Source organism: Sorex fumeus, unplaced genomic scaffold (genome assembly GCF_029834395.1).
Source record: "Sorex fumeus unplaced genomic scaffold, SorFum_2.1 ptg000047l, whole genome shotgun sequence".
NCBI lineage: Eukaryota > Metazoa > Chordata > Mammalia > Eulipotyphla > Soricidae > Sorex > Sorex fumeus.
In genome coordinates this window covers 6,528,680-6,543,276 of record NW_026606104.1, presented here as the reverse complement: position 1 = coordinate 6,543,276, position 14,597 = coordinate 6,528,680, and the positions used below count along the sequence as shown (strand labels likewise).

The 14,597-nt window shown below is 41.3% G+C and overlaps 1 protein-coding gene across 1 annotated transcript in view; it reads left to right on the top strand.

Annotated features, from left to right (window-relative positions):
* The window catches only part of LOC130031471 (Fc receptor-like protein 3), a 34,640-nt gene extending 31,852 nt beyond the window's left edge, over window positions 1–2,788 (top strand). The window contains 2 exon segments of the mRNA XM_056122816.1: window positions 2,541–2,575; window positions 2,660–2,788. Of these exon segments, the coding sequence (XP_055978791.1) occupies window positions 2,541–2,575; window positions 2,660–2,788 (164 nt within the window).
* Window positions 2,789–14,597: the final 11,809 nt, after the last annotated feature.

Below are 14,597 nucleotides of genomic sequence, written 5' to 3'. Positions count from 1 at the left end.
CTTCAGCTCTGGAAACTTTTCAGCAATGATGGTTTGCTGAATGAAGAATGGTTTCTAATGAAGAAGCAACTGTCAAAACCATATGGCATACGAATACATCATGGTAGCTTGGCAGGCTCTATCATGCAGGAGGGATACTCTCGGTAGCTTGCCAGGCTCTCCGAGAGGGGCGAAGCAATTTAACCCAGGCTAGTAGTGTATGAGGCAAACACCCTACTTGCTGTGCTATCACTCATATTTAAGGGTCATATTTTCTTCCTGCCCCTCTGGTACCCCAATGATTCTTATGTTGTTCTCCTTAAATTCATTCAAATGTTCTCTTGTAATGTGTCGGTTTATTTTGAGGCTCTTTTCTCATCTTCTGCTGTTGTCTTGAGATTCTCTGTACTTCATCTTGGAGCTCACTGATTCTCTCCTTGGCAGCTGTTACTTTACTACTGAGACCTTCCAGTGAGTTTTTCTTTTCAACTACCAGGTTTTTGAGAGCTGACATTTCTGTTTGTATTTTCATTTGTATTTTCCTCATTTCTGCTCTCATATGCTCCTATATTTTATTTGCTTTGTGTTCCATCATTTCTTTGAGCTCCTTATGCATCCTTCACTGTCACTGTCCTCCCGTTGCTCATCGAATTGGTCGAGCGGGCCCAGTAACATCTCCATTGTTGTTACTGTGTTTGGCATATCAAATACGTCACAGGTAGCTTGCCAGGCTTTGCCGTGCGGGCGAGATACTCTCAGTAGCTTGCCGGGCTCTTTGAGAGGGCAGAGGAATTGAACTCGGGTCGGCCATGTTGGCTGCGTGCAAGGCAAATGCACTACCCACTTTGCTATCACTCCAGCCCATGCATCCTTAACAGCTCCATTATAAATTTCTCTCAGAGGGTTATATAGCTCATTATTGCTGGTTGGGTCATCTGGGCTAGTATCTTCATTCACTAAGCCAGCAGGTTTCTGTGTTGCTTTACCATCATGACCTTTGCAGTTTGGATTCTTGTGCTCACAGTTGCTTTTGTGATTTAGGGAAGAATGTTGATTGAGTAGGGACTAATGGATTATTGGCCTATTGGCAAATCAATATGGTTCGGGTGGTCAGGCTTCCCTAGTGAGTTCTGAATTAGAGGCTAATTTGTGGTTTTTATGAGGTCTGATGGGGGAGATTAACTGGCAGTTGCTCCAGAAAACACCCCCCTGCCCCATACACACACCTTCTAACCTGAAATGTCTGAATATTAGAGCCTTGCAGATTGCATCAGCAGTTCAAAGTCACTGCCAGCTTGGGGCCCACACTGCCTTGAAAGGCTCCAACCTTGGGGCCAGAGCAATAGTACAGCGGGTAAGGCATTTGCCTTACATGTGCTTCACCCAGGTTCAATCTTCAATACCCGGCATCCCATATGATCCCCCAAGCACTGTCAGGAGTAATTCCTGAGTGCAGAGCAAGGAGTAACCCCTGAGCATCGCTGAGTGTGACCCAAAAAGCAAAAAACAAAAAAACCTCCCACCTCACATCTTTATTACAATTCTCTTAACTGATCTTTTTGTCTCAAATCTTTCTCCAACTATTCACCAATCATTTTAAAGTATGATATCTCTACAATGCATAATTCCTCACATAATTGCTTAGATTAACTACTATTAATAACTCTTCATTACAAAATGTGGCTCTTGCCAGGTCCTGCATTTGATGCCCCCTCCCAAGCTCTGCCTGATGTTTTTATTGTCAAAATACTGAATTTTTGATTTTTATCCTGATCATACTGAAATATTCCAAAGAATCCTTTGAAAGTATAAAAGAAATAAACACATTAAATTTTCTCAGCCATACATCTTTGGCTTCCTAAAAAATTGTGTAGCAGTAGAATGCCATATCCTGATCTAACTTTTTACACTATTCATATGAAAAATGAAGTAAACCTTCCCCCAAGATGATTAATATAGTGCCTGTGAGAAGAGAGAGAGAGAGAGGTGGAGGAAAAGAGAGAGACAGAGTCACTGAGAAGGAGGGAAAAGAAGGGAAATGGTAGAGGGAGAGCAAAAGGAGTTATAAAAAGGTTTTTTTTTGCTGATTACTGCATCATTTTTAAAAAATTTTTTATTAGTGAAACACCATGAGATACAGTTGTAGACACAAACACAAATGTTTGTGCTTGGGTTTCAGTTATACAATGATCGAATACCCATCCCTCCACCAGTGCCCATTCTCCACCACCAATGATCCCAGAAACCCTCCCATCCCCAATTCATCCCCTCCCCCTGCCCTGATTCAGTAGCAGGGTATTCCCTTTTGCTCTCAAAAAAAGGGGTTTCTTGGTTTGATTAATGATAAAGAAATTCATTATGGGAATTTAGAAGTAGGGACAGAACTTTATTTGTTTTGGGTATAGGATACTGTGTGAGAATCTGGAAGCATTCAGCAAAGAATGCAGTAATTAGATGAGTAGGCAGAGAAAAGATTGGCTTGGAAACTCTTATTTAAGTTGTAAGGTTGTAAGGTGAAATATATTTCCACACTAATACTTTTTCTCCCCCTTTACCAACAGAAAGTTCATCAAGGATGCATCAAAAAGATAATACGGTGAGTCACATTTTCTGGTTTCTTTACTCTCTGAGTCTCCTCACTTATATTTAGCTACTTACTGTTTGTGTTTTTTCTCCCAAGGAACCTGTGTTCATCTATTCAGAGATCAAGAAAGTACACAAAATACACACAGATGACTCTCATGGGCAGAGGAGCGGTGGAAACATGACCCAGGGAAGTGCTGCAGGCGATTATGAGAATCTTCTATAAATGAATAACCATATAACCATCCTTGAATCACAGAATCCCCATAGAGACCTGGGAAATCACTATGCCATTTTTCTCTGTTCTCTCCAACTATGCATCATCTCTGCCTCAGGAATCTGTCTTCCAGGAGGCTGCATCGTAGATGACATGAAACTGTGAAATGTCTGTCAATCTGCTTTGTGCCTAAATTTTTGTGTTCTCTAGGAACAGAGTGGGCAGCACAGCTGTATTATTTTTACATGTGAAACACATGTAAAGGCAATTCAGCAACTTGGCCAATGGAATAAAGAAAGGAGAAACAGTCAACCTTGATCACAAGATTGTAAACACAACCACTTGATCTTAATGTGATCAAAGCTTTTTATTTGACTGTCTCTGCATTAGAAGTTTGCTATGAGCATTTTGTCTTCCTTAATGTATAATAGTAGCATCACTGATGTTCTCGTGTATATGGCATTTCCCAATACCAAATCAGTAATGGCCAAGAGATGTAGTTTATCTGCATCTGTACAATTTCTTCATGATATATGCAACATAGTATGTACAATTTTCTATAGCACAGACTCAACCTTTCTCTCTACCTGTGGCAGCCCAGTCTTACTAGTTAATTATCCAACATCTACTGTTTGAAAAGTCTATTGTAAGTAAGTTCACTGATGACTGGTATACATAAAAAAGATAATTTATTGACACCACTGATTTTACAATAAAGTTTATGAGTTTTATTAAATCGTACAGTAATGCTTTGTGAACCTTAAAAATAGCTTAAGCATAGAGATACTACATGTATTTAAATTTTTATGCTCTCCCATTGGGTGTTAGAAAGGGTAACAAGTAGCAAAATGCAATCTGATATATGTATATACATATATATACTTATATATAAAATCTTCAGCTTATAAAGTCAACTAGCAAATTATTTTACTGAGAAAATTTTTTTCTCACATGTTAAGTACACATTATGGAATAGAGAGTTAAGAGTTGTTTTCATATTAATAAGTACAAAATGCAGTACAGAATATATACCAGGACTTAGGGGGACTGAAAAATCCAGCTGTAATAAGTATCTGTGCTTACAGTGGCTTCCGGATACCTCCCCAATTTGGGATGCAAGAAAACTAAAGATATTTAAAGTGGGAACGAGGACTTGCCAATAAATGTAGCTGTGGGAAAATCACCTGAAAGAGTGATGGCAAAGGCAAAATGAGGATAGAGGGGACTTTCTTCAATATAGTTAAAGCCATCTACCACAAGTCTAGAGCAAGAATCATCCTCAATGGGTAAAAACTGAGAGTCTGACCCCTAAGATCAGGGACGAGACAAGGATGTCCACTCTCTCCACTACTGTTCAATATAGTACTGGAAGTACTTGCAATAGCGACTAGGCAAGAAGAAGATATTAAGGGCATCCAGGTAGGAAAATATGGGCTGGAGCGATAGCACAGTGGTAGGGCGTTTGCCTTGCACACAGCCAACATGGCCGACCTGAGTTCGATTCCTCAACCCCTCTCGGAGAGCCGGCAAGCTACCAAGAGTATCTCGCCTGCACGGCAGAGCTTGGCAAGCTACCCGTGATGTATTTAATATGCCAAAACACAGTAACAACAAAGTCTCTAATGGAGACGTTACTGGGCCCGCTCGAGCAAATCGATGAACAACGGGAGGACAGTGACAGTGACAGGTAGGAAAAGAAGAAACCAAGCTCTCACTATTCGCAGATGATATGATACTATACTTAGAGAACTTAAAACCTCTACCAAGAAACTCCTAGAAACAATAGACTTGTATAGGAAAGTGGCAAGCTATAAAATCAATACCCAAAAGTCCATAGCTTTCCTATATGAAAATAGTGAAAGAGAAGAAAGTGGCATGAAGAAAACAATGCCGTTCACAATTATCCCCCAGAAAATCAAGTACCTAGGAATCAGCTTAACTAGGGAAGTAAAGGACCTGTACAAAGAAAACTACAAAACGCTACTTCAGGAAATGAAAGAGGGCATGAGGGAATGGAAAAATATCCCCTGCTCATGGATGGGGAGAATTAGGTAAAAGGTAAAGGCCCTCCCGTTGATCGTCGATTTGCTCGAGCGGGCCCAGTAACGTCTCCACTGGAGACTTTGTTGTTACTGTGTCTGGCATATCGAATACTCTCGGTAGCTTGCCGGGCTCTCCGAGAGGGGCGGAGGAATCGAACTCGGGTCGGCCATGTTGGCCGCTTGTAAGGCGAACGCCCTACCCGCTGTGGGGAGAATTAACATTGTCAAAATGGCAATACTTCCCAAAGCACAGTACAAATTCAGTGCGATACCTATAAGGATACCCATGACATTCTTCAAAGAAATGGAGCAAACACTCCTGAAATTTATATGGAACAATAAGCCCCCACAAATAGCTAAAGCAATTCTTGGGAAAAAGAAAATGGGAGGAATCAACCTCCCTAACTTCAAACTCTACTACAAAGCAGTAATAATTAAAACATCATGGTACTGGAACAAAGGTAGAGCTGCAGACCAATGAAACAGGGTTGAATATACTGACATTTCCCCCAAAGCATATGATCATCTAATCTTCGATAAGGGAGCAAGAAAGGTGAAGTGGAACACAGAAAGCCTCTTTAACAAATTGTGCAGGCAAAACTGGATGGCTACATGCAAAAAAGTGGGCTCAGATCTCTGCCTAACATCATTTACAAAAGTAAGAACAAAATGGATTAAAGATCTCAACATCAGACCGGAATCCATAAGGTACATTGAAGACAAAGTTGGCAAAACCCTCCATGATATTGAAGCTAATGGTATCTTCAAAGATGTCATGCCACTGGCCAAGCAAGTGTGTACAGAGATAGACAAATGGGACTATCTTAAACTAAGAAGCTTCTGCACCTCAAAAGAAAACAGTGACCAAAATACAAAGACAGACTACAGAATGGGAAAGGATATTCACCGAATACACATCTGGCAAGGGGTTGATCAAGGATAGACAAGGTGCTGGTTGAACTCCACAAGGAGAAAACATCCAACCCCATTAAAAAAATGGGGCGACGAAATGAACAAAAACTTTCTCAAAGAAGAAATCTGAACAGCTAAAAGGCACATGAGAAAGTGCTCCACATCATTAATCATCAGGGAGATGCAGATCAAAACCACAATGAGATATCATTTCACACCACAGAGACTGGCCCACATCCACAAGAACAAAAGCAACCGGTGCTGGTGCGGATGTGGCGAGAAAGGGACACTCCTTCACTGCTGGTGGGTATGCCGACTGGTTCAGCCCTTCTGAAAAACAGTATGGACAATTCGCAAAAAATTAGAAATCGAGCTCCCATTTGACCCAGCAATACCACTCCTGGGAATATATCCCAGAGAGGCAAAAAAGTATAGTCGAAGTGACATCTGCACTTGTTTGTTCATTGCAGTACTCTTTACAATAGCTAGAATCTGGAAAAAACCTGAGTTCCTGAGAACAGATGACTGGTTAAAGAAACTTTGGTACATCTACACAATGGAGTACTATGTAGCTGTTAGAAAAGATGAAGTCATGAAATTTACATACAAATGGTACTACATGAAAGTACCATGCTAAGCAAAATGAGTCAGAAAGAGAGGGATAGACATAGAAAGATTGCATTCATCTGGGGGAACATAAAGTAACAAAATAGGAGACTAACACCCAAGAATGGCCGAGATTAGTACCTGGAGATTTGCTCCGTGGCTTGGAGGTCAGCCACACAGGTTAGGGGAAAAGGGAGCTCAGATAGAGAAGGGAGCACCGAATAAAGGGTGTTGGGAGGATCCTCCCAGGATGGGAGAAGCATGCTGAAAGTAGACTTTAGACCAAACATGATTGCCACTCAATGCCTCTTTTGCAAACCACAACACCCAAAAGGATAGGGAGAGAGCAAAAGGGAATGCCCTGCCACAGAGGCAGGGTGGGATGGGGGTAAGGGGAGTGGGAGGGATACTGGGACCCGTGGTGATGGAAAATGGGCACTGGTGGAGGGATGGATATTTGATCATTGTATAATTGAAACCCAGGCACAAAAATTTGTAAGTCTACAACTGTACCTCATGGTGTTTCACTAATAAAAATTAAAAAAAAAGAGTGATGACAAAGGTATGTTTTTTTACTGAGGTAAAAGAAAGTCACTCAAAGGGAGACACGATGGAGGCAGCAGTGCAGTCACCTTTAGGAGCTTGCATTAGTGGTGTCAACTTTATAGCTACTCTGTAGGAAGATAAGAATCAGCATTGTCAGCAAGAGAGAGGGAAACTAAAGCAGCTACAGAATATGGAATACTTATGTGATGGAACTTCCTCCTAGACTTCTTATCAGGCTCTTAAACTGATAGCAACTAGTAGTACCTGTTGAGCCAGAGTACTGGAGTTGGGGTGCATGAGATGAGACCCTGATTTGATTCACAGTATCTTATGGTCCCCACCCCCAGCATTGCCATGTGTGGTGCTAGTGGCTCCTGACGACCACTGAGGTGACTCTAATGGTATCTTCTAAAATTCTGTATAAATTATATAGTATGTGTTCTTTTATTTTTGTATGTGTTCTTTTGTGCATAGGGTTTTTTTCACTAACGCGAAAGATTGATAGTTATTCACATTATTTCACATATCCACAGCACATTTCTTTTTTGCTGTATTGAAGTAACATTTACTTGTAACATCATATAAAATCAGTATCGGTACATAGACATTTTGTCCACCACATTATGACATTATGTATTTTTTAAATTTTTTATTAGTGAATCACCATAGAGTACAGTTACAGACTTACAAACTTTTGTGCTTGCGTTTCAGTCATAAAATGATCGAGTACCCATCCCTCCACCAGTGCCCATTATCCACCACCAATGGTCCCAGAATCCCTCCCACCACCCCTGCCCCGTCCCCTCCACCCCACCCTGCCTCTGTGGCAGGGCATTCCCATTTGTTCTCTCCTTTTTGGTGTTGTGGTTTGCAGTAGAGGTATTGAGTGGCCATCATGTTTGGTCTATAGTCTACTTTCAGTCTGCATCTCCCATCCCAAGCGCGACCTCCTAGTACCCTTTACTCGGTGGTTCCTTTTCTATCTGAGCACCCTTTACTTGGTGGTCCCTTCTCTATCTGAGCTGCCTTTCCCCCCAGGATGTGAGGCCGGCTTCTAAGCTGTGCAGCAATCCTCCTGGTACTAATCTTTACTGTTCTTGGGTGTTAGTCTCCATTCTGCTATTTCATATTCCACAAATGAGTGAAATCTTTCCATGTCTGTCCCTCTCTTTCTGATTCATTTCACTTAACTTGGAACTTTCCATGTTGATCCACTTATATGCAAATTTCATGACTTCGTCTTTTCTAACAGTTGCATAGTATTCCATTATGTAGATGTACCAAGTTTTTTTAACCAGTCATCTTTTCTCGGGCCCTCATGTTTTTCCCAGATTCTGGCTATGGTAAACAGTACTGCAATGAACCTATAAGTCCAGATGTCATTTCTACTATACTTCTTTGCACCTCTGCGATATATTCTCAGAAGTGGTATTGTTGGGTCAAATGGGAGCTCAATTTCTAAGTTTTTGAGAAGAGTCCATGCTATTTTCCAAAAGAGCTGAACCAGTCGGCATTCCCACCAGAAGTGAAGGAGAGTCCCTTTCTCTCCACATCCATGTCAACACCAGTTGCTTTTGTTCTTTTGGATGTGTGCCAGTCTCTCACAGCACATTTCTTTAAATGCTGAGTGAATGTTCCATTACATGAATATATCACATTTTTCATGTCATTTAAGAGATAAAAAACTTACCTTTTAATAGGCATCTGGATTGTTTAGTTTCAATAATTAAAAATGATGATGCTATGAAAATTTGCAAGTCTTTTTTATTATTTTGGTTAACTTTTGAATTTACAAAAGAATATATGCTAAGAATTTTTGGAGCTGGCTATGTGACTTGGTGGCAGAAAGCATGCCTGAGTTAGATCCCTGGCACGAAAAGGAGAAATCGCTTGTAACTGTGGAGGGGCGATGAGTCAGCAAATGCCGTAAACTGAACTATAGCAATTTCAAATTATGGGGAGACTGCACTCCTTTTGGTGTTGTCCTCCCCACCTTTGGGCAGTGTGTCCAAAGCCCTCTCAGCTTGAGAAGAATTCATGGAGAATTGGGCAAGAGGGTGGTACCAACCAGGTGATTGGAAACAGTGCCAGCAAGGATTCCAACAGTCTTTGAGAAAATCAAACTCTTGAGGAATAAGGAGTTATTCACACTTTTTTCTCTGTATATCAATTTAAGCAACTTATTCCCCCACTACTATCCTCCCAGCCCTGCAAGGAATTTATACATATTTTCTGTAGCACTGTCCTCCCTTTGTTTATCGATTTGCTCCAGTGGACCCAGTAACATCTCCATTGTGAAACTTGTTACTGTGTTTGGCATAACGAATATGTCACGAGTAGATTGCCAGGCTTTGCCATCTGGGCGGGATATTCTCAGTAGCTTGTAGGGCTCTCCGAGAGGGGCAAAGGGATCGAACTGAGGTCGGCCAAGTTGGCCGCATGCAAGGTAAACGCCCTACCACTGTACTATTGCTCCATCCCTATTGTCAAATACATGTTATGTTATATTTTATTTATTTTTTACCCTATTGTTAAGACACTGTGATTTACAAAATTATTTATAATTGAGGTATAGGCATACTATGTTCTGCACAAGTCCCACCACCAGTGTTAACTTCCCTTCACCAAGTGTACTTATGTTCCCCAGGTGCTCCTATTTCCCACCCCTCACTCCCCAGACTGCCTTCTTGGCAGTCACCTTTTAAAGTTTGGTTGTTGTGGTTTAGATCTCCTACTTTCGGTGTTGTTTACTCTGCTGTTTGGATACAGCAACTATGAACCTGAGGCCCTTAACTCCTGCCCCTTGCCCCCACCCATTACTTCCTCCTGGGCTTCTTTTTGTTACCTTCCTTGACTTCTTTCCTTCTCTGTTCTTCTCCTTTAATATTCTGGAAAGGATTACCGAATCATCTTCCTTTTAATACCTTCCATTCCCTCATCCAGTTGTTCCACGTACCACAAACGAGTGAGATCATCTTGTGTTTGTCCTTCTCTTTTACTTCATTAACTTGATAATTTCTAATTCCACCAAGTTACAGCAAATTGTATGATTTTATTACTTCTTGCAGCTGCACAGTATTCAATTGTGTACACACACACATACACTAGTTTTTCATAATTCACTCACTTGATAATGGATTCTTAGGCGATTCCATATTTTTGCTATTGTACTAAGTCCTACCGTGAATAATGGTGTGCATATGTCCTTTTGAATGAGTGTTTTTGTGTCCTGAGGCTAGATACTCAGGAGTAGAATTGCTGAGTCATATGGAATTTCAATTCTTACTCTACTTAGAACTGTCCATACTATTTTTCATAGGGGTTGAACTAGATAACAACCCCACCAGCAATGAATAAGAATTCCTTTTTCCCCACATCCCAATTAACACCAATTGTTCCCATCATTTTTGATAAAGGCAATTTTCACTGGTGAGATAACCATAACCATAACCATATCTCATGGTTATCTTGATTTTCCCTAATAATAAGTGATATTGAGCACTTTTTAAAATTATTTATTTATTTTGGGTTTTTTTTTTGAGTCACACACAGAGATCTCAGGGGTTATTCCTGGCTCTGTACTCAGGAATTACTCCTGGCAGTGTTTGGGGGCCATATGAGATGCTGGGGATTGAACCCAGGTAGGCCGCATGCAAGGCAAATGCCCTATCTGCTCTACTATCGCTCTGGTCCCGAAATTGATCATTTTTTTATGTGCCTACTTGTCTTCTTCAGAGAAATATTTGTTTGTTTCCTCTCCCTATTTTTTGGATAGGGTTTCTGGGTTTTGTTGTTGCTGTTATTGTTGATCTTTGTGAGGACTTTATAATCTTGATATCAACCCTTTATCTGATGTGCTGAGTGGAAATATTTTCTCCCATTTTCTTAAGTTTTCATTTTAGTTTTAGCCCAAATTATATTTCCCATGCAGAAAGTCTTTAATTTGATGTATCCCCATTTGTTTATCTTTTATTCTGTTCCCTTTGAAAATTGCAACATATTATTGAAGACTCCTTTGAGATCCAAATTTTGGAGTGGTCTGCCTCTATTTTCATAAATGTATTTTATGCATCTGGTCTTATATCAAGGTTTTCTTTGGTGGGGTAGGGCAGGTCACACCTGGCAGTGTTCAGAGTTAACTCCTGGCTCTGCACCCAGGAATTGCTCCTGGTGGACTCGGGGAACCATATGGAGTACTGACGATTGAACCTGAGTCAGTTATGTGCAAGGCAAATACTGTCTGTTATACTATAGCTCTGGCTCTGATCTCAAGGTCCTTGATCACTTTGATTTGACTATTGTGTAAGGTGTGACAAATAAATCCAGCATTTGATTTTTACAAGTGGTTGTCCAGTTTTCCTAGCACCATTTTTGAGGAGGCTACCTCTACTCCATTTCGTGTTCTGAGCTCCTTTGTAAAAAAATTAGCTGAATTTTTATCACTATAGCTTTAAGGCAAGGATACCTCCTATTTGCATTTTTATTAGTTAGATTAGAAGCCCTAGTTACAGAAGGAAAGCAATGAGTCTGTCCCATTAAAAATAGTGATAAAAACATCAAGTATTTGGGGATCAACTTAACCACGTGAGAGATCTATACCATGAAATATTTGAATCACTTAAGAAAGAGATAGAAAACTGTGAGTTTCCAAAGAAAAACGTGGGGGCACATGGAACTTGAGCATTCGGTGGCTGAGAACCATTACCCTGACCAACTCACGACAGCTGGATGAAGGACCATGGGGAATGGAGAAACAGAACCCCAGGCTGGTTGGTAGATAGTTTATTTCTCTATCCTCCCCAGTATAGTCCAATCTCTCCCCTTACAGCACAACCATAGTTGTAGATTTGGTCATAGTCCCAGTCATCATAGTTCCGTCATCCTAGTCTCCTCATAGACCCCAAAGTCCTCTACTTCCAGTCCCCATAGTCCTCGTCTAGTCTAGTCTTCTAGTCATCATCTAATCCTTCTCTTTCTAGTCCCCCCTTCCCCCTTGTAGCATAGTTATATAGAAATCATGAAGGGTCGGGGTACACATAGGTGGGGTTTAACATTGTCATAACAAGAAACAGATGTAAAGACACTCCTTCAGGGGAAGTTCTAGGAGATTAACTCAAGGACAAAATCTCATATGAGGGTTCAGCACTCTAGATTACTAGGAGACCCACTCAAGGGCAGGATTCAATCTAGGGTGTGTTGCTTTCTCCTTTCCTCAGCTAGTAACCCATTTAAACAATCATAGAGAATTTACTTCTTATAATATTTCTAGTCATTTTGGAGTTGGAGCAATATACAGTGGGTAGGGCATTTGCCTTGCACGTGGCCAACCCAGTTTCGATTCCCATCATCCCATATGGTCCCCTGAGCACTGTGAGGAGTAATTCCTGAGTGTAAAGCCAGGAGTAACTTCTAGGCATTGCCGGGTGTGACCCAAAAGCAAAAATAAATAAATAAAAATTAAAACCCCCAATATTTCTAGTCATTTTGTATGAACACATGGACACAGTAAGAGATATAAGAGTAAGTCAAGCTTAAAGGTTGGCTCTTCCTGGGGACATCTCACTATATATCCCAGACCACAGTCCTCAAGCCAGATTACTCTTTCCTAACCCAAGCAGTGTCTTTATTCAGTTACTTCTTTTTGGGTCATGATAGAGTTTGTCCCCTGACCATGCTCTTAACTTATTATACTTACGATGCTTAGCTTCCCCCTTTCGATGCCAGGGTATCTTAAAGTTTTCTCTGGGTCGATCCAGTCCCTTCTTTGGGATCCTCCTTTTGGGGCTTTTAGGAAGTAAGGGCAATTGAGGCTTAAGTCAAGTAAATATGATGGATGTCCGAGTAATTATTATTTGGAGTCAATTAACTCACATGTTACAAAAGCATAGCATCAACGGTCTTCCTGTGTTTATACAAAAAGGACATTGCTAAATAAGCCATGCAAATGACATAAAAGAAAGAGAGAAACAATATAGGATTATTAGTGCTTGATGGAATTGGGTGTGCCTCAGGGACACTGTTGAGGGAAGCAGGTCAATAAACCTAAGCTCCCTGAGGGAGGAGCAAGGAAAACCCAATGTTATCCAATGGAAGACCTTAGAAAATGGAAACATATTTCATGCCCATGGATTGAAATAATCACTATTGTCAAAATGATGACCCTACATAAATTACTATTTAGATTTAATGCTATACCCATCCAAATTCAGATGTCATTTGTCGTTAGATTAGTCAGTAATAAAGTTTATATGTAATCAGAAGAGACCTTAAATAACAAAAGCCATACTAAAAAATAAGAGACAGGGAGTTATCTCATTACCTAACTTGAAACTATACTATAAAGCCACAGTGATCAACTGTGATTTTTTTTTAAAGCTGTTATTTTGTATACTTTAATATCAGAAAAAATTAAATAAAATACCCACAGTGTTGAATTACAGTTCTAAGCATTTCAGGTTTAATGTTGGGTTGTCCTTGTGCCTCCCCAGGGAGCTTAGGTTAACTGAACTACACCCATCACAGTCTTTGACGCACAGCCAATTCCATCAGGGCACTCCCAATTCTGTGTTTACCCTTAATCTCTCCTTTGTGCTTTTCTTCCCCTATTTGTTAATTACAAATATCTCCAAATTAGACACTGTAATTTGTAGAGTCAAATCTTCTAAGGGCTTTGGATTTAGTATATGTAAGTGAAATATTATTTTTCTCTTTCCTCTATGTCCTTTGCATAGTTCATTTTAGAGCAAGGTACTTTTTGTATAGACACAGGAAGAGAGTTAATGTTATGCTTGTTAACATGGGAGTTAATTAACTCCAAATAATATTTACTCCAAGGGTTCCCTTGGAGGTGGGCGGGTTGAGTTTTCCTCCCCGCCCAGAGAAGAGCCCTGGCAACCAAAGACCTTCGGAACCAGCCACAGCCATGCTTAAGACCACTTTCCACATGTTCGGATGAGCCTCGTGCATGAAGGAACTGGCAGAGGAACCCCGGCATGGGGGACCCAGGTCTGAGATCTCCAAGCCTGCTCGGATCAGGACTGGGCCTCCTCCACCCAGATCCCCCATCTTACAGCCAACCAACTGCCCCTGGCGCCGTGTTATCCCATCAACAGCCAAGACCCAGCTCCCGGAAGCATGCGGCCACAAATGTGACTGCAACATCTTATTATCTAGTTCTTGGGCTGGAGCGATAGCACAGCGTTAGGGCGTTCGCTTTACAAGCGGCCAACATGGCTGACCCGAGTTCGATTCCTCCGCCCCTCTCGGAGAGCCCGGCAAGCTACCGAGAGTATTCGATATGCCAGACACAGTAACAACAAAGTCTCCAATGGAGACGTTACTGGGCCCGCTCGAGCAAATCGATGATCAACGGGAGGGCCTTAGGGCCTTTACTCTTGGAGAAATCAGCAGACTACCAAGAGCATCCTGCCCGCACAGCAGAGTCTGGCAAACTCCCCCTGGCATATTTGATGTGCCAAAACCCAGTAACAATGATGGGTCTCATTCCCCTGACCCTGAAAGAGCCTCGAATGTGGCACTTTCTAAAATCTCAGGGCTGGGACAAAGGACACGTTACTGGTGCCTGCTTGAGGAAATCGATGAACAACAGGATGACAGTGATACAGTGAATATTTATTCCTGGGCATCCGTCATCACTTAAGCTTCAGTTGCCCTTAGTTCCTAACACCCCAGAAAGTGGGTCAGCCGAGGGA